Source organism: Barbus barbus (genome assembly GCF_936440315.1).
Source record: "Barbus barbus genome assembly, chromosome: 9".
NCBI lineage: Eukaryota > Metazoa > Chordata > Actinopteri > Cypriniformes > Cyprinidae > Barbus > Barbus barbus.
Window position 1 is genome coordinate 3,753,376 of NC_136737.1, and position 26,265 is coordinate 3,779,640.

The 26,265-nt window shown below is 38.7% G+C and overlaps 1 protein-coding gene across 7 annotated transcripts in view; it reads right to left on the reverse strand.

The window, feature by feature from the left end:
* Positions 1–4,986: 4,986 nt before the first annotated feature.
* The window catches only part of LOC306875449 (receptor-type tyrosine-protein phosphatase S-like), a 208,696-nt gene continuing 187,417 nt past the window's right edge, over positions 4,987–26,265 (reverse strand). For all 7 annotated transcript variants that reach the window (XM_079426008.1, XM_079426012.1, XM_079426010.1 and 4 more), the window contains 10 exons: positions 24,885–25,060; positions 23,352–23,471; positions 21,835–21,989; positions 21,012–21,297; positions 16,232–16,410; positions 16,014–16,140; positions 15,806–15,931; positions 13,094–13,248; positions 9,652–9,787; positions 4,987–9,542 (listed from right to left, as the gene is read on the reverse strand). In XM_079426008.1, the coding sequence (XP_079282134.1) occupies positions 9,474–9,542; positions 9,652–9,787; positions 13,094–13,248; positions 15,806–15,931; positions 16,014–16,140; positions 16,232–16,410; positions 21,012–21,297; positions 21,835–21,989; positions 23,352–23,471; positions 24,885–25,060 (1,529 nt within the window). In that variant the 3' untranslated portion in view covers positions 4,987–9,473. The remainder of the gene's footprint in view (positions 9,543–9,651; positions 9,788–13,093; positions 13,249–15,805; positions 15,932–16,013; positions 16,141–16,231; positions 16,411–21,011; positions 21,298–21,834; positions 21,990–23,351; positions 23,472–24,884; positions 25,061–26,265) is intronic.

The window sequence follows — 26,265 nt, forward strand, 5'->3', positions numbered from 1 at the left end:
CTGGAGAGAACAGCATTAAGCCTCGACCAGGCAGGTGCCTTTAAGAAAGCTCTAGTCATTTAACCCAGAGGGAGGGTGTGTTACAGACGCCCTCTATTTGAACTCGTTCAAAGAAAATAAAAAAAAATAAAACAATCACACAGCACGATTCCAGACGGATCACACTAACAGCATCCAAATCAACATGATGGATGACTGGGTAGCTGACGGGAAATTTTTAAACAAACACCGTCTTAGTGCTATAAAATTATTATACATGCAGTTTAGGAGCTTTCATTTTACGAGTCTATTAATTTTGACAATAAAATAAAATAAATACAAAGAAAAACTGAAAGCACCTAAAATGTAGCTATTCATCAAGCTAAGCTAAACGTACTATTTCAAGGGGTATTAGATGGTAATACCACTGTATTTTCATTACAATAAGTGTTATCTGAATTATTGTTTTCTGTATAACAGTGACCCAATATTTGCGCCATTTTTTAAATATTTTGCCGTTATCATTAATTTCTCTGTTAAACAACAAATAAAATGAAACTTACTGCGGCTGGCTTGTTTATATATTGCTCCGACAACTTATTTCTGTCGAAAACCCAAAATATACTTTGCTCATTTGTGTTTTGTTTCCTCTGGAGTGGCGTGCAACCCGATTTTTCGAAAGGCCCGAACAGCGCATGTGGCTGTGCACATGCGTCGAACGCGTACAGACGCGCTAAATGTCAAAGGCTCTTGCGCTGAAAACTAGATCAAATGGTTCCTAAGTGAAAAGCAAAACAAACAAATCAAATATTCCCACAAAACTGGCACTGATTTCCATGGTAAGTAATTATCCAGACATGTTACAACAATCTCTTGTCAGTGATCCATCAGTCACTGCAAGGAGCCTTCAGCAATAACCTCTGACAAGACAGAAGAAGATCTACCAAATATGGCTGCTGGCCATAAATCCTGACCTCTGAACTGCTGGAGGAAATGCTTTCGAAAATAAACAAATGACTCTGGAGTCTAAATGACTCTGTGCTGATGTCTGTGAAGATCTGGTCCTCAAAACATGCCTTTAAGTTAAGTTCTTATCGAGTTTAGAAGGAACACGCTCTGCACACATTGTTTTATGACGTACCCTCTCACTACTGCTTAGATAACAGTAGCACGGTATTACGAACATTGTACCGTTTTTTGGGAAATATAACATGATAGCACCATGTTTTTTGAGTACTGTGGAAATACCATTGTATATGAACATAACATAGATCAAAGCAGGCTAACATGCAATTCTTGAAAATACCATGGTGTATATTTCAAAGTACTATCCTGATACCATCACTACCACTGTATCACTATGGTACTTTTTGTAACAGCTAGTTATTTCAATTCTTTTGAATTTTAGCACATTTTCTCTGAGTGATTCACATGCACATATACAATAAGCGACTATCCACCCATCTTCTACACCTGCTTCATCCTCTGTGGAGCTATTCCAGCATGCCACTGTCCAAATGTCGGAAAAACACTCGACAGATGGTAAGAGAGAATGTAACAATATAATCTGTCACATTGCACCTCAGACCAGTTTAATATGCAGTCCCGTATTATTGTAGTAAAAGTGTAGTAACAATGTTTTTTTTTGGTGTATTGATGATTATCATTTGTAAAACCAGTTTTACTACAAATACCATGGATAAACTATGGTTAGTGTATCAAAACCATGGTTAATTCATGGCTTAACTATAGCAACCATGTTTTTTTCATGTAGTAAAAACCTAAGATATACCACAGCAGAGCATTTTATCAGAAGCAAATTAGGAAAAAGATTCTGTTTTTATCATACCCACGGAATCCATTAACATGAGAGATCTCGTCTCATTTCACATAGCTGTTATTGTCTAATCGGGTAAATTATTCATTATAAAAAGCATCTTCAGGATCCATTATGAGCAATGTGGCTATTTGGGCGGGAAATATTCCTTTGGGCTTCGTTTTGAAGTAAATAATCTGCAAAAGTAACTAGCTTCCAGTTTCTGTCACAAGAGAGCAGCACAGTGTCATGCTAGTGAATAAAACTAAAGCCCACAGAAGAAGTGAGAAGAGCTAGCCTACCCTTGGTAGTGCAGAACTGGATTTATTCATTGCCGTGAGTAAAATAAAAACATCTGACACAAGATTTTGAATAATGTTACTAACTTTAGCCTCATACCACACAATGAAGCACAACCATCCACATGCACACGATAATTTTCATTAGCTGAGGGCACAAAACAGACAAAAACACTTGATGTGCAATTATAAAATATAAACGTTTAGCAGTATTTATAGCGCTAATGCACGCAGCAAAATCAGTGACAATACTTTAAATGTCATTTGACATTTTAATGTTTTTTTTTATCTGTATGTTTTTTTTAGCGCTCTCAATTCTTGTATTACATTCAATAATCACCATTAAACTTTAAGAATTTACTATTTTATTACTATCACCGTTGGCACAGATGTGCTTCTGATTCCCCAAAAAATGGCGGGTATTTAAATCATGAAATCATAAAGCATGTCGAGATATCGTTGCATACAGGTCTTAAAGGCCTATAAGTGGACAGTAGCCAATAAAGCAATAACCATAATAAAGCTTGTTGCAACAACAACATTACAAACTCAATTATTTATCTTAAATCAACTGTTATAGTTGGCCAGAAATGTTGTTTCAGGGCCAATAAAAGCTGTTGACCCAGCAGCACCCATCGTGCTCGGGATAAGTACCGTTGAAGTGTTTTGAGAGCATATATATATTTAGTAAAAAGAGCCCAAAAGCTCGGTATAAACGCAGTGAAACGGCTCGTGCCGCAGCCAGCCGTCCATGAACAGTGATTATGAAGGGTTGCGAGCAATCTGTCAAATTGTCTCATTTGCATAATAAACTCTGAGAGCAGCCACTCTCCTCTCGGCGAGATAAACCGCAAGTGTATTCAAGCACATTTTCAGAAAGAAGTCATTTGCCTCCTCAAAAACGGTCTCGGTTTAAGGTCGCATAAGAATTGGATTAGCATACCAGAAAGCTCAAACCTTCCGTTTTCAGTTACTGAGGTACATAAAGCTGAATTTAGTAACATTTGATCATATGTTTGTAGATATATGAGCTCCAGAAACATCTGTAATGGAGGTGATGGGAATTCGTTTCAGCTTCCAGGCGTAATTAACTCCTTCTTTGCCAACATCTGCTTTATAACATACCAAACAAACACAAATAACACGTATGCCTAACAATTTATCATGTGAACAATTAGCTAACTGTCGCTCATTGATTCTTGTGGCGCTTGGGTGCAACCTGTTTTTTCTCACAAAATAGGCAAATTTGTACTGTAGGCATAATTAAATACAAGCCAAACACCATTCATAATTTGTGAAATACTGAGGGAGTGAATTGATTTCAAACAGAAAACAAGGGATTTTGTCAACAGTCTGTTAAATTGCAGCGGCCATTTTGTTCCTGTAGCTTAACTAGTGTAAAATTATCTAAAAATCCCAAACAATTTCTTTACATTTTGTGATGATTTTGACATGGGTGAAATAAAATGTTATCCCAATGATTTACCAAAATCTGTGGTGTTTCTGAACTCCTAGTTGGTGAAAAAAGGAAATATCGTGTATGAAACATTTTCAATAACTGAAAAAGTAAATTAACTGCGATGAAAAGGGATTTTTAAAATAAAAAATGGTGGATACAGTTGGTTTCAGGGAAGCGAGTGCTAATATAACACCCACATTTCTATAAAACAGAAAAAAAATGAATGAATATGCGCGTTAAAAACATTCTAGATTATTCTGACTCATATTAAAGCATAAATGTTGCCGTTTTCAAAACTAAGACCGGGTAAAACTGTTTCGTTCGTCCCCCCCCCAACGTCTCAAGAATCAGTGCTCTGCTAAACCAAAGGAACTCAAGAAAACAAATCAAAACATTGTTGTATCAAATGCATTTGAAAGAATACGCTCTTGATTAGATCCGAATACAAGTGCATTGAACAATTTCTAAGCAATTACTCTGAGCAAAACGCATTCTATCTTGTTCATCTCTCAAAGATGATGTCTGGCTCTTTCTGCAGGATTACTTTTCCATGGCTTGATTCAATTGATGTGCCATTTGTAGCTCAGCTCTGCCACGGGCGGTGGAAGGTCCAATTTACTTCTTTCTCATTTATTCGAAATTTCCATGCCTTTTGGCTGCTCCGATGCAAACAGCGCTGAGTTTGATGAGTGACGAGAAAAGCAATTAGCCCCAGATCTCCATCACCTTCTCTTTTGCGTTGTCCAGAAACATTAGGATTCTTAAGGCTTTTTACCAAGATTTCATGTTGAACACAAACCTTTTGTTCTCTTGTTTTCAGCAGTACGCCGCCATGGACCGTAAATAGCATCAGGTGAATGGTTCAAGCCTCCAGACGAGCCCAGTGGCATTTGTTGAAGATTTGCACCAAATCTACTGACTGTGAGGTGATATTAACATAAACCTTCCTAGAACACCATACTATCTTGGTTGTTTAGATCACTTACTCAACTGACTTCTCAAATGCCATTAATTATGCATATAATTGGGTGCAAAAACAATCAAACAACTGCTTCCTCCAGTGGTTTACGCACAAATTCGTAGTTAATCTACGGTATCTACATCCCTGGGTCGCCATGTTAAAATTGCAAGCAACGGGTGGCAAAATGCATCAAGATGAGACGAGATGTTAGATTACAAGCATGTTGAGTTTATGGATGTGTTTACCATTCAGGTATCAGGCCAGATTGTGAAATAATTGATTGTTCTGTTGAGATGCCATGTGCGATGACAGCTGATTGGTCCTCGTATATGCGGCCGATAAGCAATTTAATTTCACCATCTGCCTTGTCAAACTGAGCTCATGAAATTTTAATGATCCTGTGGAAATCTAATGCTAGACTTAATATTAACTACATCCATGAATATTTCTAGACCAAATACGAGGCACACAATTTTCAGACAACATTTCTTTAATACAAAGTCAACATATCTACATACACAGTGGTTTCAAACCAATTATTGTGTCCATCAGAAGTAACAGTTTGAAAGCGATAGCACTTGGCCTTCGTACAAAGATAAACTATTTTCACGTTTGCGTTTGGCTTGTTTCTTTTTTTTTTTTTGTTGGCCGTGGTTTTAATACGTTCACTTGTGTATATTGGTTCTCCGTTGTTTGTAGTCTAATCGATTCACATGTTTGGCTCCCGTTGTCGAAGTCCTTGCATTGAGCAGACAAATAACTTCCGAGCACCTTTGCCATCGTAGGTTTTGGAGATCAGTCCGACAAGTCCAAGTGTCCTTTGCGGTTATTTTTTCCCTCCCGAGGAAAAGTTTGTTAGAAACACACAAAACTCCCAACAGTTTAAAAGGCAGCGCTGGAATTTCCAGATTCCAAGTTCTCTCGTACTTCGTCCCCCAACGTAAAAATAAAATAAGAATAAAAGTGAACTAAACATGGTATCGGTAAACTTCTAGAGCTTTGCAATGAACTACTAAGTAAAAAAAGATGAAGCGCAGAGGCAGTGGTGAGAGAAGGGCGTGTATTTAAACTAGCAATGATGACATGATGCTAATCACCAAACGCGCTACCAATTCAAGGCAATTTGCTCTTGCTGTTCATATGGCATTTTATAGGCACTGGGCATTTTATAAGCCCTTCTTCATCCCGATCGATCAACAGAATCACTCAGAATGAGGAAAAACACAAAATGATTAGTGCTTCAGGCTCGGTACGGGTAAAAATGGGATTCATTTTTGGGTGAATCTCATAAAACCTTTCCAAAACATTGCTGGGCCATATTTCACTCCAAAATAAAAAGAAACTAAGAAATTACATTTTGCTTGGAGAAGTATTTTTTTGATACTAGTAAGATGTTTTGCATTACAACCTTTTATTATCAAGAATTTTCCCAGCAATACTCATTACCATAGTCCCCTCTAAAAAAAATAAAAAAAAAAATCAAATTTTCATTACCATAATACAAAAAATGTGTGAAATTATTTGTTGCACTGATTTCAATGACACTTTGAATTTAAGTCATTTTTAACAAAACAAACAAACAAAAAAATATATATATGTACAACAATTATAGTCACCTCTTGAGGAGTGAGAAATACAGAGCATTTTGAGGTGAAAATGTTAAAAAATAGGCTTTATTTTCTTTATGCTTTTTGATTTTGGAGTGAAATCTGACATGTATTAGTGTATTACAAATGTCAAAAAAAATAAGAGTCATGCACAAAGTCTTATGGGAAAAGGAGAAAGTTGTGATTTCTCTCACCACAGGACTGCAGAGTGTGTTGGCTAAGATAAGAAAAAAAGTGTGGAGAGTTGGGAAAAAAACCAACAAATGGATCAGAAAAAAAGAGGAATGAAGTGAAGAGAGATAAACAGCTGTTAGCGTGAGACAAAGCTTCTTTCAAAACTGTGGAAGGTTTCCATTAGCATAAACATTTTTTTGTTGTTGGTTATCTCTGTTTTGTTCAAAGACGGAAATCTGGTGGGTCAAATTATACAAATACATATAATATATATTTGTTTATTTACAGGCATTATATTCAGGATCATAGTTGATATCTAACAAACGATTGAACATTCGGTGGTTTGAAAAGTAAAAAGACAAATAATGTTTCAAAAATGAAAGCTTTCACAGATATGGGCTGTAACAAAATTATTATTTTTTTTTGGAAAATTTGGAAAGTATACATAAGTTACTTAATTTAATTATTTTTTTTTGTTCAATTCAATATTTTGTAAACCAGTTCTACATCTTTTATAAAAGTAATACTTCAGTTAATACTAGTACTATTGATGAATAACAACAGGATTGCAATCATAATTCAACCTTCATCAGTGGGCAACAGGAAGTCAAAGCTCTCCCTGCAATGATTTATGGGAAATTTCTGCACTTCTGAAAATGCATTTCCCCGACTCTTTAAAAAAACCCCCGAAAACAATAAAAAGTCATGATTTCATACACACAATTTCATAATTTCATGGTGGTATAAAAATGAAAGCCCGCTTCAAAAACAAAAACAAAAAAGGCTATTCATATGAAAATTTGGATACATCTTTATATTCTGCATTTAAATATAATATATGTAAGTGTGTATGTATACATTCACGTCTCATTTCTCTATGTATACATGCACACAAACACATCTCACGTTACATTTCTACAGTGAAAAAATAGAATGTCTTTTAACATAATATGAGCAAAATGAGCATTATTTTTCCTTGCTAATTAAAAAATGAGTACAGTATCTTTGTTAAAAAAAGCAAACAACTAAACCAAGAAATCAAATGTCCGTTAAGAAGATAATAGTCAAAATAATATAACAATAATGCATTTGATTTTTTTCTATGATGTTACAAGAATAAGGCTTTTTTGGAAATAAGATTACACACAGCTCCTTTCATTCTCTCATCAATCAGAACACTCCAGGTTCAAGCATTCTCCAGTACAGCCAATCAGCTCTGACGGCGGAGCGCAGGCCCCTCCCCTCATTCGCATATGCATGAGTGTGTAAAACAGTCCCACCTACAACAACAGATTCACAAGATAGTTGTACCGCAGTTTTCATGGTGCAAACATATGCCCGTTTCTTGCTCTTTGTTAGCCAAAATCCATTGAAGAAACACCTAAAAAAGAACCAACAAATGAATGCAAGAAATCCCAAAATAACCAGGAATGGGTCGATGATGACGAAAAACTGCAATTTCATCCTGGGCGACTGTTGGGGCATAAGGAAATGGATTTGATCAGTGGGACCAGCACACGTAATTACGCTCTCGCACACTTCTGTCTGGTGAATCGGACTCTTCACATGTACACGTACAGCATAATGGAGCAAAAGCAGCATGTTTGGTATCAAGAGAAAAACGAAACCAAAAAAGTAAGACAAAAAAACGTTTGAAACGATGGCAATGAACGTTGGTCACTGGGGACGTCGAAGTACCGAAAACAAGACGTAGCGACGCATCCCCTATCCGGTCCGCCATACTTTATGTATGTCAATGGAGAGACCAGTCAATGTATCACATGAAGTTGTCAAAGAAACTCAAGACTTTGTTGGTGGCTCTTCTCCTCATCATCTCCAATTGACGCAACAGGTCGAGCTCCCATTGGCTCTCGAGGATGGAAATGGAGCTACAAGGCGCTGAAGAAACTCGAGACTTTGTTGGTGGTTCCTCTGGTCCTAATCTCCAGATGACGCAACATTTTATGCTCCCATTGGCTCTCGAGATGTGGAGATGGATCTACATTGTGCCAAAGATACTTGAGACTTTGTTGGTGGTTCCTCTGGTCAAAATCTCCCAATTACGCAACAGGTCAAGCTCCTATTGGCTCTCAAGGATGGAAATGGAGCTACATTGCGCCAAAGAAACTGGAGACTTTGTTGGTGGTTCCTCTGGTCCAAACCTCCCAATTACGCAACAGGTCAAGCTCCTATTGGCTCTTGAGGATGGAAATGGAGCTACATTGTGTCAAAGATACTTGAGACTTCGGTGGTGGATCCTCTGGTCCTAATCTCTAGTTTACACAAAATTTCACACTCCCATTGGCTCTCGAGAAGTGAAGATGGAGCTACATTGGCCGAAATTTTCGCTAGCACGTCCTCGAAAGCACAGAAAAACTGTCCCCACCTCAAGAAACCGATGCGATTAGGTTTCAACCATTTCCTTGAATGCCTCAGTGCCTCAAGACATGACGAGATCTTGTTTGGCAACTCCAGTGGTTTCGAGAGGAGGGTGACTTTCTCAAGTGGATGAACCGTTTGCCTCGAATTGCTTCTTAAGCTGCTCCCAATTTTGTCTGAATGGCATCATGTCAAGGAGAGGCTTGGACCCAAGATGTGAGCAGCAAAAGAAGTCTTGTCTGTACCGTTGCGCCAACTTCTCCATTGAAGACTGCTGTTAGACTGACAGTTGACCTTTCAATGGAAACGTTTCCATTTTAGTAAACAAAGAAGGATTTTAAACGCCAAACAATTAGGTGCTCATCATTTATACTTTAATTTGTGGTCATGTTGTAGCTCACCGACTTTTCCTTCATGTCTTTTTGTAATATGTTCATAGAGTTAGTTTGAAAAGAAACAATGCTTGTCCTCCACGTCAGAACACTTGAGGTAAAGTTAGTGGTCCGACACCTAGATCATCATTCCCGCCCTACAGCCTGAGCCAAAACGTTTGGTTCCTCCATCACGAGCTTGGGACGTAGAAGGGTTTAGGATCCGTTTGCGCTTCTCCAGTGTTGCTTGTCCAATTGGGGATACGCACAATGCGTTTCGATTGGTTCCAAAAGACGATTCTTCAAAAAAAAATTGTATGAATTCTGTATAGTTGTCATCTTTTCGTGTTTTCAAGCAAGTTTTTATGGCTCAGGAGGCTGTTGGGGGGAGGGGGGTTTGTGGGGCAGGGGGGAACAGAAATGGCTTTTTACGTTGCATAGTGATCAAAACTTCCAAGGTACTCCAGAGCCGCTTGATAGCAAAACTGGTACTCGTCCTGTAAAGCGAAACACAAAGGCATCAGCATTTGCTATTACTTTAATTTGCCAACTGTCCAGCTATTAAACAAGACAATCTGCCCTAAAACTGAATCTCTGGACTCTTACCTCTGTTTGCACCATTGCTGGCCGTTGCGTTCTCAGCATTTTGACTGTCTGGAAGATGTCCACCACACCCTCGTAGCGCATCCGCTCCAGCACGATGCTTAGCGTGATGAAGACCCCGGTCCGCCCCACACCGGCACTGCATTGAGGAAAACACAAGTTTGTGTTAAAAAGCGCTCTGTGAAACCGAGAACTGATGATGGTGCAGCTGGAAAAGGGTTAGTCTGTTGGCATAAATGGTAATATCTTTCTAAAAGGTGATAAATGTAAAATTTGTATTGAAACAGTATGTTTTCACATGAGGAATTCCAGTGGAAACATCTAAACATTTGTGAACATACGTTTACTTGAAACAAAATTGCTTAAGATATTAAGATTTGAATTAAGTGTTAATTTTGTCTTAAGTACTAATATCTGTATGAAATGGAATATCGTCATACTGCTATATTATATTCCTCAATTTGAAATTAGTATCACATGGTCTCACTATATTGCATCACATTAACGTTTTTTTTTTTTTTTTTTTTTTTTATAATTATTTTGTAAAAAATTATGCCGTATTTATTATTAATTATTCAATTAATAATAAATACACACACACACACACACACACACACACACCCACACACACAATAATAAATAATTAAATAAAAGTAGATTTAAAATTAAAAAATAAAAATAAACTGCCTGTCATAAACAAATTTCCCCCACTTTAATACATTTGTAATAAATTATAAAATAAAAATCCATAAAAAAATAATCACATTATGTCCATTCATTTGTCACACTGTAAGGGGAAACTCAAGTGCATTGCATTGTGGGATACAGTTTTCCACACAGTGCGCACTTGCACACTATACATACTGCATACTACACTATTTCAAACGCTATAGGCATCTATCTAAACAGCAGTAGAATAAATCAGACTCGTTCAGTTTGAACAAACACACGTGTGTGCTAAGCTCGTCTCGCCGTGACAGCGCTTGAAATAGGAGGAGTCTTAAGTCTGATTTTTCAAGGCTGCTTCATAAGCTGCTTTGGCGTCGAGCGATTTCACCAAGCCAACAATAATTGATATGACAACGGGCTTATTTTCCCCTGCGCCTCCACTTGGCAATCGAAAGTGACAAATGGCTCGGGCCAATGGAGGCCTCTGATTGGCTGAGACAACGAGCCAATCATAGCGTGGGGTTATAATGATGCAACCTCGCAGGAAAAGTCGGGGAATCTAATGAAAAAGCATTTCAGAGTCTCACGACGGTGACTGTCAGGAAAACAAAACGCTTTTGACGTTTCTGTCCGTCCGTGTTGCCAAAATCCTCCAGAAAGGAGGCTGAAGAAAGGAGAAGAAAGAAAGAAGTGGCTCCGCTCTCAGACTTCAGCCCAAGCGCTGGTTAAATAGATAGACTTTCAAATCTGACAGGCGTGAAGATGCGCTGAATGAGAGGATTTACACTTCCATTCAGTCGACGTAATCATGCAATTAATGACAAAACCATGTGGCTCTATTAGATATGAAATCTGGGGGAGAGATGGATGGAGAGAGAGGAAGATTAAAGAAGGAGTTCAACCAGCGCTGAAAACCGTCAACCCTCGTCAGAGACAAAAGGACCAAATGTAAACAGTCTTTCCTGCAAAAATCAATTATTCATCCGTTTTTGCAGTGGAAAAACATTCTTAATACAAAATAAATTCACTTGACGAGCAAGTTTGTGTTTAAGGATTTCAATTAAATGTAAAAAAAAATCATTTTCATTCTTCAGTATTTTTGTCGTTTTCCAGTATAAATATTTAAAGATTCATAAATCAAATTACATTTAAATAAAAATATTATGTTTTCTGAAGGGGGTCAATCAAAATTAAGTGTAGTAACACAATAATATTAATTACTTTAAATACTTTATTTACACACACACACACACACACACACACACACACACACACACACACGCGCACACACGCACACAAATATAAATTAAATGATAAATTAATATTATTAGTATTAACATAGTATCATAATTATATAAAACTGTATAATCTTAATATATAATTTTAATTATATTTACATATATTTTATATAAATTGAAAATGTAAAGTAATTTAAAGTAATTCATTAATATTATTATAGTATTAACATTAAAATGATTATATTATGGCTATTATATATAACTATATAAAACTATGTTCTTAAAAAATATGAAATGTGTGTTTTAAATGATATACTATGAAGATACAGTATTATATACTAATAATCATATATAATAATATTACTACAGATAACAAAGTTTGTTTTTCTGTATAAGAAAAATACATTTACACGTATTCCTCAAACTCAGTTTTGTTTGTTAAATGCATTTATTTTGTTTCCAGTACAGATACCTAAACATTGATAAATCAAATTACATTTACTTGAGAAGCAAGATATTAAGTGCTGTTTTCTGAAGAATTTATTAAAATGAATGGCGTTTAAGCTTAAAACGAGAACAAATATCTGCCAGTAGAGTCAGAAAAATAAACTTCATTCAAAGGCAAAACGAGATTAGTTTTCTAACCCTATTGGCTGATATTTGTTTTTGTTTTAACAAAAAACTCACTTCATTTAAGTACATTTGTGTGGGAAAATGTACTTGTGTCATTTTTGCTTCTCAAATAAATGCATCTTGGTTTTAAAATATTTAGATATTTTTACTGGAAAACAAGATGATGCAATGCAGTCAAGATAAAAAAAAAAGAGACCAAAAACAGCATAAAAGGTCTCTCTGATGGAGACGTGGCGCCACATGCAGCTGAAGCTGAAGACAGAGAGACGGAGAGAAAGACGGATGAGAGAGAAAAGCAAAATAAAGACATGAGATGGACGGCGAGAGCCTCCCGTCGCTCCATAAACACTCAAATACATGCGTGACCCCAAAAATCAGCATCTCCTGAATGATAATTCACACGCACACTTGTATTAGTGTTGAATTATTGAGATACATGAACCCAAGATTATTTGTATAATGCATCTCCCACACACTGCTAGTTCCAGTTTTGCTAAAAAAAATAAAAAAAAATGGCTCGGCCTTTATAATAAATAATGAATGCCACTTTAATTATTATTATTACTATATAATTATTATTATATTTTTAATTCACTTTTTGTTTAAATAAAATTATTTGAGGAGCAACGGGAACTAAAAACATGATTTTTTTAAATTAAAAATTTATTTATATACCAGTACTTCACATTTATATTTCTGAATGCAATATCAAAATGTAACTTACACAAAAAACTATGCAATTTATCCATGTTTTTAATATTTTAAATAATTAAATTATAAAAATATGATGTATATTTTCAAAAGATTAAAATAATATCCATCCATCCATGCTCTCAAGTGATATACTATTTTATTTTTTATTAAAATGTTGAATTAGTTTTTATTTTTATTGGATGCTTCCTCACCTGCAGTGGACAGAGATGGGCCCGTCCTGTCCAAACTGCTCCTTAGTTTTATGCACCTGTCCGATGAAGTCGATGAAGCCCTCTCCTGATTTGGGAACGCCCTGCTCCGGCCAATCGGTGAACTGGAACTGCCGTACGGTCCTGGACTGGCCGTCCTGAGAGACAAACACAAACACTTTCACTCCCACAATCCTTTACTGCACACAACAGCAGTGGATGGATGGCTTCATCCGGACGGAGGCTGACAGCCGTGCCGATACGGGATTTAACAGACCGGGGTGACTCTGCTGTTAATCGATGGGCTGGAGAAACCCTGACGGATGAAGACGAGAGCGACGGCCAAGAAAGAGAAACAAGCAATCGAAGGGAAGCTCAGGCAGAACCAGGCACAATTAAAGCCAAAGAGGCCAGAAATATTCAGTCATCCCTACAGTCAGAGTCCGACGGATCAAACACACTTAATCACAGTCTAATGCCGGGCTTTCTGGATCACAGCCGTTACACAGAAGACAAAAAAAAAAGAAAACTCTACATTTCTATTTCCTAATGCTGGTGATTCTTTTTAGTTTGCTTGTGTTAAGAAAGAGATCAAAACACAGTTCGATTAATAACAAATAAAAAATATTATTGTAATATTTATTATAAATTGTGTTCATTAAAACAGACCAACTATATAACTTTTCAACAATAGCTTTAATCAAAGTTATGCTTCTTCTAATTGAGCAATTTCAAAACAAATACATAAATACCAACATATATACTGAATATTGTCTACATATCCTCTCTACAGCGCTTCAGACTTTATTCGTCTGCGTTTGATTAACTGCAAACAGCAGAAAACGAGGCGTAAAAGAGCCCAGAGTGAACTCTGCGCACACACTACAGGCCGAGCGATGTGTGTCCAATCGTGTGATTAAATACGTGACTTGTTCGCTGCCAAAGCGAGTGCGGCGGCGTCCCATCATGCCTTGGTCCAGGCCCCGCCCCCTCCAGTCAGCTCTGATTAAAGCGCTCTTTGATTCTCGCTGCAGTCTGATTACTGGAGAGCCAGCCTGGATGATTCAATCACAATTAAAGTGCTCGGCTGGAGTGAGTGACACTCGGGATGCTCATTTCGTCTTGGGACTGTCCGCTCGCGTTCGTAAGCCGGCAGTCAGAGTGTTTCGCTCTAGCGGTTTGCCGGAAAGGCCACTTGACTGATGAGGGCTGGAGTCATTAAGTGAGCGGTTCTACTAGCGGTCGCTCGCTTGATGAGATATTCGGGCTTTTCTAGAGGAAGACCTACAGCTGAGACTCATGGGAAACACGATTACAAGACTTTGGCTCTGAATAGATACAGAACTAAATTGAATTGCGTAATTTTTACCCAAAACACTTTGTAATTGATATAATCTGCAATAATGTGCTTCCGAAAGAAAGACTTTTTTTTTTTTGATACATGGCATTACCTTGTTTTTAAGGCATAATTTACATCAATTTTTATAATCAATATTAATTTATACATATTAATAAGAAATTCTTAAATTGACTAAATACTATTAAAATGATGGTCAAAAATTAGTGCTGTCAAACAATTAAACGCGATTAATCGCATACAAAAAAGTTTGTGTGTGTTGTGTATATTCATTATGTATATATGAATACACACACAGTAAATATTTTGAAAATATTTAATATATAAACAAACTATTTTTCTGATATACATGCATGTGTGTGTATTTATATATACATAATAAATATACACAGAACACACACATATATTATGTAAACACAAACTTATTTTGGATGCGATTAATCAAGATTAATAATTTGACAGCACTATCAAAAATATAATAAAAATATTAACAAAAATAAAACTTATATAACGTAAAAATGCTAATAATATAAATGCAAACATGCAGGTTAATATGGCTAGATTTATATTTTAATATAAATAATATATGAATAAATAATAATATACAATAGTATTAACATGTTTTTACCACATGATGTACACTATAATATATTATATATATTATAATTATATATATAATATAATTATATATATAAATAAATTGTGAATGACAGTAAACTATAAACATTAACATATTTTTTAATATAAAATAAATATTTAATATAATGTACACATAAATAATAATATTATTAGTATTTGTATTACTGTTTTCACAACATGATTTACCATTTTTATTAGATATATGTCATGATAATACCATGACATTCTTTGTAGTAAGTACCATGACAAATAAATGTGGTAATCACTCAATACTACAGTATATAGGAAAATACCGTGGCATTTTTTCCCTAATGATGTCAAGAAAACATGGTATTCTTTGAAGAAAACATGGTATTCTTTGAAGAAAACATGGTATTCTTTGAAATGCCTTGGAGTACCAGGGTATGTAAAAATGGTAATGTTTAATACCACAATATCAAAGTACTACAGTATGTAGATGATTTCATACATGGTACCATGGTAATACTGTGGTTTTGGATACATCCTATTTTAATACCATGATAATCTTGGAAATACCTTGGAGATACTTTATGGTAGTCCATTGTATTTCCAATAAATGTCTGAAATAACATGGTAGTACCATTTTCGTAAGAAAACCATGACGTATCTTGAGGTACCATGTAAAGGCCATACAAAAGGTATATGAACATGGTAATCATTCAGTACCCAATACATTTTTGTTGCATTTCAGGACTCACCCGAGCATCCGTCACTTTGAACTCTCTGAGGATGTACTGCGGCATGTTGTACTCCGCCATTGGATCCACCACAAAGTACTGATATCTAGCGGAGCGCTCCGCCGGCCAGTACTGGTGACACTTTTCCTGTGAAAACACACAGAGATATCATTAAATGACATGATCTGGAAGCTGAAATCCATTGGATTTAAAGAAGAGGGACACTCACTCGTCCCATCTCCCTCAGTTTGGTCAGCATCACCACAATGGTGGAGTTGTTCTCCCACAACATCCTCCAGAAGTCTTCAGTGGTTTCTGCTAATGGGCCTTGTGTGGCTATATAAGCCCTCTGTTGTCTACAGAAAAGAGAAAGTGAGTCCCTGTGAATTAAGGTGCTTAAATTGGCAAAATGAACAACTTCGGGTCGCTTTCTCACTGTTGCAGTACCTGTATCCATCAATGAAGCTGGCGTTGATATAGTCGGACCCCTCCAGCCCTCTGATGGGCTGCAGGCACACTCGAGTGGTCTCATAGGGCATGATGTTGACCAGGCGGTTTTTAAATTTGTTGCATGGCAGATTGGCACTTATGAATCTGGACGTGTGGGCTTTGGAGTTCGCCAAACGCTGTGGGAAGAGAAAGATGGTTGATAAATCCAAAACAGTCTCTAAAACTCCAAACATTTACAGCTTAAAGGATTAGTTTAACTCCAGAATAAAAATTTCCTTATAATTTATTTACCCCTATGTCATCCAAGACATTCATGATTTGTTTCTTCAGTTGAAAAGAAATTGAGGAAAACATTGCAGTCTCATAGGGCTCTACATGATCCCAGCCGAGGGATAAAGGTCTTATCTAGTGAAACAATTGGTCATTTTCTTAAAAAAAAAATTAACATTTATATACTTTTTAACCACAAATGCTCGTCTTGCACTAGCTCGACCTCATGCATTACGTAATCATGCACGCGTGACGTAGGCGGAAGTACCAACCCAGTCTTTACAAAGTGAAGATGTAAAGAAAGTCAAACGCCCTTAAAAACAAAAAGGTAAAACAACAATGTTGGATGATTTTGAAGTTAGAGGAGAAAATAGCTGTGTTTTCCATTACCTTTCAAATTGCGCAAAAACAAAATTGCGAATTGAAAATACGCCTAATGGAAACGCATCAATTTCACATAAACGCCCGTATATTGCAAAAAGTTTTTTTACGCTCACATGAGGCATTTTTTTTAACTGCAATGGAAACAGTTTTTTGCATTTACAGGTCCCCTGGCATACGTAAAAATCACGTGATTATTCTTTAATTTACTATAACCTCCAAGAAACACCTCATACGTGGCTGCTCTCAAGTATAAGGGGCTTTCATTGCCATTAATGCTTGGATGGATGACCCCTTATTTACACGTAAGCATCCCAGAAGCAGCTCTCTGCACTGCTTTTCTAAAGATACACGCATGCGTCTCCTTCACTTAAAAATAATGGTAGTGCAGTGGCTGCGATATAGGTAAACTTACCAACCTAAAAAAACGTAATTCCTTAATTTATTTTCGACTAAAGAAAGAAACTTTGACTATGTTCTTATCTTTGATGACATGGGGGTGAGTAAATAATGAGGAAATTTTTATTCTAGAAGTGAACTAATCCTTTAAATAGAGTTTACTTCGGATATTTAGGCTTGAAGGACATTACTTGCTGCATGGGAATCTCAGACAGTCGTTTAACCGTTCTGATCCTTTATTTTTGGTGCAATGCCTCTATTTTTTTCTCAGTCTCAGACTGTTTATAAATGGGCGAGACTGGGTGACCCAGTTTACGTGCGCTCGCAGGAAACCTGTCAATGCTCGTTGCTGTTATAATTACCAAAACCCCCATTTTTCGTCCATCAGGTGGCATGAAACCCTGTTCTGAAACAATTGGAAAGTCGTGCAACTTTGGCGGCAATTGGCGAAATGGGTCACTGTCGCTTTTAAGAAGCCACTTTGTATTCATACTCTGACTGGACGCCACAGTTTTGTACGTGCACATACACCTCGTACTCTTGTGTCATGATCCAAATTAGAGCTTGTAACCATCAATTAACATCAACCGTGCCCGTAATTCTTCTCTGTTTTCTAGGTCAGTTGTCTGGAAGCATTGTCTTCTTTTAACTGGACGAGCCTGGCACATCTAGAAACTGTGGCGCACTTTCTCTCTTCTGTTCCGCCAGGTAATGCCTTTGCCCGGTTATAAATCCATTCAGTTCCTGCTCCAGGCCTAGTCTTTTTTTCTCTTTCTTCCAGAAGCAGCCACTGGCTGTTTGTCTTTCCTTTGAGTCTTTGAGTAGCTTTAAAAGAGGGACCTGGAAGGGCATGAGGCATTCCGGTGGGAAGCACCAGCTCTGAACCGAGCTGTTGAAATAATAAGCACGCGCGCACACACACTTTGGCTGGTTTAGTGGGCCGGGGTAGAGTTTAAAAGAGGTCTGTGACATGGTTAGCCCTGTAGGCATCTTATTAGCACTAGCATGCTCATTGTGTTGGGAAAGATTCTATCCCCCATGCTAATCATTTAATTATGACAAAAAAGTAATAAATTATGTGTTAGTTTATAACTTTTGAAAAGCACTAAATGGTCAAAATAAACTTGTCTGGGTTTTTGTCCAGATAGCTCTTTAGCTAACTAGTTAACTGACTAGTTTTGCATGATTCTGATTTACAAACCTAGCACACCACTAACTGATTAGTCTGCCATCTTATCATACCTCTAGCTGATTAGCTTGAAAGCTTAGCGCGTCGCTATTTGATTTTCTGGCTAGAATTGATACTTTGCTTGATTTTCTTGCTCCATTGATGCTACTTCATATTTTTGCTCACAAGGAACCGTTTCTGACCAATTTGCAAACCAGTTTTGACATTTTCCTACCTAGTTTGATGATCTCTTTAAAGGAACTCAGTCAGTCATGAATTGGGCATTGTTCGCTGTGCTTTAGCAAGACCAGACCCACGACCAAAGCCACTAGAAGGCAATACTGCAACCTTTGCCAAAAAAGTGTAATGGATAATGCTAACAGAAAGGAGACCAGAGGCCATTTTTTTAATGGATGTCAATGGAGGAGAGGCTTCACTACGCTGAATAAACAGCTTCTTAGAGAAAACGGCTTATCATTTAATGAATCGACAGCCTATCTGCTAATCTTCAACATGTTTTACACTAAACGATACTTTTGGATTAAACTATTTTTAGAGTTTACCATGAAAAAAATGTTGCTTTATAAGAGAAGTTACTGACTTTCTGCAACAGGTGGGCTTCAGCTTACGGCACTTCCCATTCATTCCTATGCTATCCATAAACGAAAATTGAGTGTCGCACAACTCTGACTGAAATTCAATAACGTCAAGGTAGTAATGTGATTGGTTATTACGGCAAATGTGATCTAAGTTGGTCGTTATGCTTTCTCCAATAGTAAGTAATAAATACCCTCTCATCTCCCTATAGTAAGACAATCTCTGGCACAACTTGATTCTAAAACAGGATGTTTTACAATGCTACTCAATAAAAGCTTTACTACTATGATTTTTAAAAATATAAATGCTATTGGGTCCCATCGTTAAACTAATTGGTTTGCCACCTCAAGCATCACATCCATATATATATGAAGTGAAGTGACATTCAGCCAAGTATGGTGACCTATATCGTGTACAAGTATCGTGCTCTGCATTTAACCCATCCAACGTGCACACACACAGCAGTGAACACACACACACCGTGAACACACACCCGGAGCAGTGGGCAGCCATTTTATGCTGCAGCGCCCGGGGAGCAGTTGGGGGTTCGGTGCCTTGCTCAAGGGCACCTCAGTCGTGGTATTGAGGGTGGAGAGAGCACTGGACATTCACTCCCCCCACCTACAATTCCTGCCGGCCGGAGACTCGAACCCGCAACCATTGGATTACAAGTCCGACTCTCTAACCATTAGGCCACGACTTCCCCTATATATATATAAAATATATCTATCAAAACAAAACAATAAAAAAAAAACATTATCATACTAATATTGGCATCTAAGCCATTTTTTCAATGCCTTCTTAAAACCTCCTAAACTTCTAATCATCTTTAAATTTCCTGGCAACCTGTTCCACAAGCTTGTTGCTACATGCATAAAGGACTCTTTACCTAAATTATTCTTAACTCTAGGAAGTACAAAATCAGTTAGGCTGCCCCTTGTGGAGTAACTGTGAACATCTCTCACTCTATTAAAATAATTAATCAAATATTTAGGGACAACCCCATACACAGTCCTATGTACCATGCACAGGTGAATCTGAGAAACTCGATCTTCTACTTTTAACCACCCAATAGTCTCAAAATGAGAAGTATCAAGATGAGATATCATGGGGAGGTTCAAAATAAGCCTTATAGCCCCATTTTGAGCAGTCTGAAGCCTATGTTTCAGGTGCTTTAAGACACCATTATACCAAGAGCAACATATATAGTCAAAATATGTTGGAATTAAAGCATTTGCCAGAGTTAACATCACTTTCTTGTCCAGAAACCTTGAGATTCTGGCCAAGAAATGTACTCTTTGATTTACCTTGGTAATAACCTTTTGCGCTTGGCCCACTCCCGACAAGTGGCAATCCAACAAACAACCAAGGTAACTACCTGATTCCTTTACATTAATCTCATTATCTCCAACTAAAACCTTAAAACCAGGAGATCTTTTCAATCTTATTTTTGACCCAAACAATATGGCTTCCGTTTTCGCTATGTGAAGTGATAGCCTATTGTCTAACATCCACCTACTGACATTTGATAGTTCCACACTAAGGGTTCTTTCAACTATGTTCTGATCTTTATGTGAAACCAATAACGCTGAATCATCCGCATATAAAAAAAGTTCACATGAACATATAGACTTACTTTCAGTCTCAGTTGCCAAATGGAACCCACAATCCCTCTCTGCTCATTAGCGAGCACATTGCTTCTCCTCAACATCCGTCTTCATTGGGTGTTAATTACCCTTCCCACAATCCCTCTCTGACTGTCTTCAACTCTTGGTCATCTTTGTCACAACTATAGTTTCACATCTGTGTCTACAGTAACAAAACATACCGCCAAGAGGTGTCGATTGTTACTAGAGGTTCTATCTGGCACTTTCGATTATCTTGTGCCCTCCAGAAAAACATTTTCCTGCTTTAACAACATAAAATAAACATGTTCCTACTTTTCATATGTCTTGTGGTTACCTTAAACTCCAGCTCCATGCCACTAACGTGCTCTCCGGCCTCCACCTGCGCCAGCTTCTGTATGTAGGAGAAGAGGCTTCGTGCCGCCACCTCTGTATTCCCGCAGGCGACGGCCTCCAGGAGGGCATCGTGGATGAAGCTGTACTGGTCTTCCGTCTGCACCATGTAGTTCCTCTGGGAGCGCATGAGGGTCACGTGACCGTAGATGTCCACCGTCTTCTCATGCTTGATGCGCTCTAGCATGGCGTCAATCACGATGAAGCACCCTGTACGGCCCACACCAGCACTGAAAACACACAAGTCAGAGATGAATGTTGCAGGACAGTTTGGTTTCTTTTAGTGCTGTCAAAATTATCACGTTAACACGGTCGATTAATTATTCCAGTTTAACGGCATTAAAAATATTCATCACAGTTAACACAGGGGGCAGAGCTAGGGTTGGCCTCCCCACTGCTGCTTCTGTCTCTTTTTTTATTTATTTAGACAGAACGTCTTTTGACCACATCAAACTGGAGACATTTAAGATGAAAGCTCCAACTTCGCCTCAGCGCCAGGTGCGAGTCAAACGAGCATGGAAACGGTACAGGTGACAAGGAGCTTCAAAAGAACAACAGTGAACTGTGGTCAGATGAGATGTCAGGCCATATGTCAGTCAAAACTAATTTTCCTATCAGCTGTTACAGTGTGCACTGTGCTTGCCTGTGCTTCTTTACTAAGAACCAAAAGGCCAACTTTAGGGAACCATGCCAAACTTGACTAAAACTTTGAATGACGAGACTTCCCAACCGTCGAGAGCCTTGACAAGTAGGAACTGGGTTCAGACCTGCAGTGGGCGATGATGGGGCCAGCGTCCGGTGGATTGCAGGTCTTCACCCTCCTGAGGAAGGCCAGGAATGGAGTGGGGTACTCAGGAACGCCGTGGTCCGGCCAGGCAGTGAACTGGAACTGTCGAACCTCTCGCTTTTCACTGGAACCATTCTGAAACAAGAGCAAGTGCTGTGATGCCAAGTTGCATGAATTCACAGTAATAAATCTTATCAAAATGTCTTCCACAGTGTATTTCAACAAAACAAGGCAGCTAGGAACATGTCTGCTGCAGAGGAGATTTCGTTAAGAAGAGGGAGAGACATCAGTGTCCTGCTAGTTCTAGCTGCTAGCCTTTATTTCTCATCCTGGACGTCTTTAAAGGGGGGTTTTGCATTTAAATGTTGCTGCTGTTCCAACAGAGGCTCCCTTTGAATAAATGAATAAATAAACGATGTAATTAAGAGCAAACTGGCCCAGTTTTGCCAGATACTTTTTTTCCCCCTCTGGCTGTCTTCTGCAGCCTGTTTCTCTGCAGTGGATGGGCTTGTGCAGGATTGTTTTTAAGAATTCATGACTCTGGGTTGACTGTGTGTGTGCGACTGCAGGATATGCGCACACATAAATACACCTCACTGTTCCAGCAAGTATGTGTGTAAGGGTTGTAAGCAAACTCTGACAATTCGAGCCTAACAATGCAATACAACAACTGTGGTGCAACAAAAACACACCTCATCTGTATTCAAAGATGTCCCTCCAGTAAAAAATGTCATACGAAGACCATCGAAGTGCAAGACAATTTAATTGCTCATTCATAGCTCAGGAGATCTCTTCTGAAACTAGTGGATTACTGGGATCCAATTACTTTCTGTGCTGTCTAGGAGAATCAATTGAGATATTGAAGAGATCTCATTTTTCTTTAATGGGGGTTTAAACGAAAGCTTCATCCTGTAACCATAAGCACGCTCTTCATGCTCAGTGCGACAGTCTCTCTTTAATCAATGCTTCTGTTCGTGTCTTACGGGCGGCCTTCACTACAGTAAAAGCTCAATCCATTTTAATTCATGTTACGGTCTGACCGTGCAACTGGCTGACCCCTCTCTATTTCTCTCCCTCGTTCCCAACCACTTCATGTTTACTTGACCGCTGTGCCGTCTGGGATGCCAATTTTGCATGGAGTCGTTTTGCTCTGGCCACTTAGCTAAGTGCCTCTCTTTGGCAGGCGTAGCATTAAAAGATGATGGATGTGGAACGAGGAGATTATAAAAACATGCACGTGTGTTGGTGTACGCAGTCGAGATGAGAACACTGGGAGGGCTTTGGAAAAACGCTCCCGTTTTCAATCATCCCGGTTTGTGAAATCCTACAATATTTTTGTTTGGTATTTTCATTTTTGGGTGAACTTTCCCCAAATTAGGGTTGAAGCTAAACTCTGTAGGATGTTGGGCTTTTGGGAGCAGGATTAGCCACCCCTGCTGTTGCTGAAAGGGTGCAAACTAAGGTTGTTTGCATGCAAGGTGGAAACAAAAATCTTACCTTGTGTAGAGAAAATGTGCGCACGCAGAAAGTGGCTAGTTCAATGGTATCCAGGAGCGTCACTTGGATCATACCGTAGGTCTCCGTCCCTCTACTCGGCCAGTACTGGTCACACTTTATCTGCAGAGGGTGAGGGAATGTTAACAAACCTCATATCTTTCATGTGGGTTTAGCTGTCTTTTTTGGAGGTCGTTGACTCAGATATCTCTATGCAAATTCCTCCTGAATTTCAGTGTGCTGAGGAATTACCGTGCCATTGAACTAAATCTCACCAAGATTGAATCAAATAATCATCTGCAAGCCTTTTCCAAAGACACTAAATTACTTTGGATTCTCGTCATGAGAAGTAAGACTCCACTAACAGTCCTGGGGGTTCACACCTGGAATCTCAAACCCTTCCCGTCTACAAACGTCACATCAGTTACCCAGGCATAATGTTTTTCTTCTCTCCTCCGACACCTGGCACATTGTCAGACCCCTGGCCCACTGTAAAGATGCACTTAATACGGAGCACGGCGAGCAGTTGGGCCACCCCCCATGCCCTGATGCGGTGTGACAGCTCGCTGCTTCAAAAATGTGCAGGTTTAATGCGTTCTTTGCGCTTATGCTGCAGATTGAACGGCTCACTATGATCGCATCTGACAGAGCTCTAATACGCCATGTGGCGCCCGCTAAGATGGTGAGAGAGAGTGAGAGGGGCTGTCCTGAGATATTGATGGAGTTTGCTGAGCCTGACAGTCTAGGGTGTGACAGAATCGTCTTCGATGAACTTCTAGACGTCACGGCTGAGGGAGTCTTCAGGATGAGGGATTCTTGACTTCCTCTTTGTGTCTCGCTCTCCTTTTTTGTGGTAAATGGGCCGAACACCCCCCCCCCCGATAGAGCTGAGAGATGATTTCCGGTTGTTATCAGAGAGCCCCTTTCCTTATTTCCCACCATTTTTCTTCATCCTTTTTGCTCATCCACTCAACCGGCAATGGCATTTCAACTGGAATAATGTCAATTTGTTCAGTATAAAGCTCAGTCTTTTTAACAAGGCTAAAAGAGACGGACTATTATTGGCCTATTATCTTCTCAGGGACTATCCCTTCCACAACCTAGTGAGCTGCCTAGCTAGACAGTATTTTAAGACATCACCGGCATGCTCCAGATGTTAAGGTTGTTTCAAAATGAAAGATACCTCTTTTTGGCAGAACTGAAATGCTGAATGGGTTTTTCTGTGGAGAAGACAATCCCAGACTGCACTGCAAACCATTTCATTGAGTAGTTACCTAATTAAAAATGGACGATTTTACCAAATATTTACTTGTACTGCACATTTTTTATGCTTGAGAGGATCACGTTGTTAGCTTAGGAACATGCTAATTCAATACTCTCCTGTAACACTTTTTTGCAACACCTATGTACGGTACTCCAGATTAATCCATTATAAGGCTCCATTTCAGATAGTTTGCTACCTTGCAAGGGAGCAAGACAGCTTATTAGTTTTTAAACAGAGCTAATAAGAGCTACACTTTTTTTGTTTAGCCTCACCCTTGACTTCTCTTCCAGTCTGGTCATCATGACCACAGTCGCGGCTCGTTGCTCCCACACCATCCTCCAGAAGTCTCCGAAGGTCTCTGGCAGCGGTCCCTGCGTGGCTATGTATGCGTTCTGCTTCCTGTAGCCATCAATGTAGTTAGCATTGATGTAGTCGCTGCCTGTGATGCCTTGAAACGAAGTAAGAAGGATGATTCACTTTTCAAGGGATGTATCATGAAAAAGCAGGATTTTGACTCAAGCTATGCTACATAACACAAAGCTATTTATGTACAGACATATCAGTACATCAACATATGACCACTCACATTTATAAATTGACACGTATTGTGTAAAACAGCCCTCAATGCACATGCAAACTTCTTGTAAAATCTTGTAAAAATAAATTTCAGCAGTTTTTGGTGCAAAACGTGACTAATGTTACTTGTCGACTTCAAAAGTGTGGTTTAATACCCCTGTTTTAGATGGTTCCAAAATGGCTGACGATGTTGCTGTGTGAGTCTCTCAACTTGTGAAAAACTTGCAGCTCCAATAACATGATATACAGTCACAGTCTGGAAAGAGGCTATTGCAGAGCTTGTGACAGATATCCATCATAGAAAATAATCCCCATGAAGGAAAAGCCATCGAGCCCCTTTTTCTTACTTCCTTCCAGCTTTTTCAGCCCTGTCTAGCTTTCTGAGGACCGACCAACAGCATCCACTGCAGCTGATTTAGGACCAGATGCTATACGATGGATTTAGGCTGTACTAGGAGTAAATCAGAGAGCAGAACCCACGCCGGACCCCATCTCGCTCTCTTTCTGCCATCGCTCTGGGCGGCCCGCAGTAAATCTCCCATAAAGCAGCCAAACATTCTCCTGCCTAAGCTCAGGATCCGTGAGGCGGCGGGAACAGAAGTAAAGCCCTTGTGTGCCACTGCTAGAGGTAACGATCTTGCAGTCTAGGTCTTGAGACCTCTTAAAACCACATAAATATGGCCTTGGCCCTCGAAATTGGAATCTTAGGGTCTTTAGGGTTAGTTCTGGTCTGGACCTGGACCAGGTATTTAGTTTTGGTCTAAGTAACAACATGTAATTCTCATAATAACAGAGGTGATTTAACAGGGCAGTTACAGGAAGTGAAAAAGAAATGTATAGATGAATTACAAGACACTGAATATATATTCATTGTTTTAAAGAAGATAAAATGTTTTTTTTTTTTAAATCATTTGTATATATATTTATATATATGGAAACAACCCAACCTTCCTAAACCACCCGACAAGACAATGACCCCCAAGGACACTTCCAAGCTGTGCAAATCCTATTTGGAGAGGAAACAGACAGCTGGCATCATGTCTGTCATGGAATGGCCTCCCCAATAACCCGACCTCA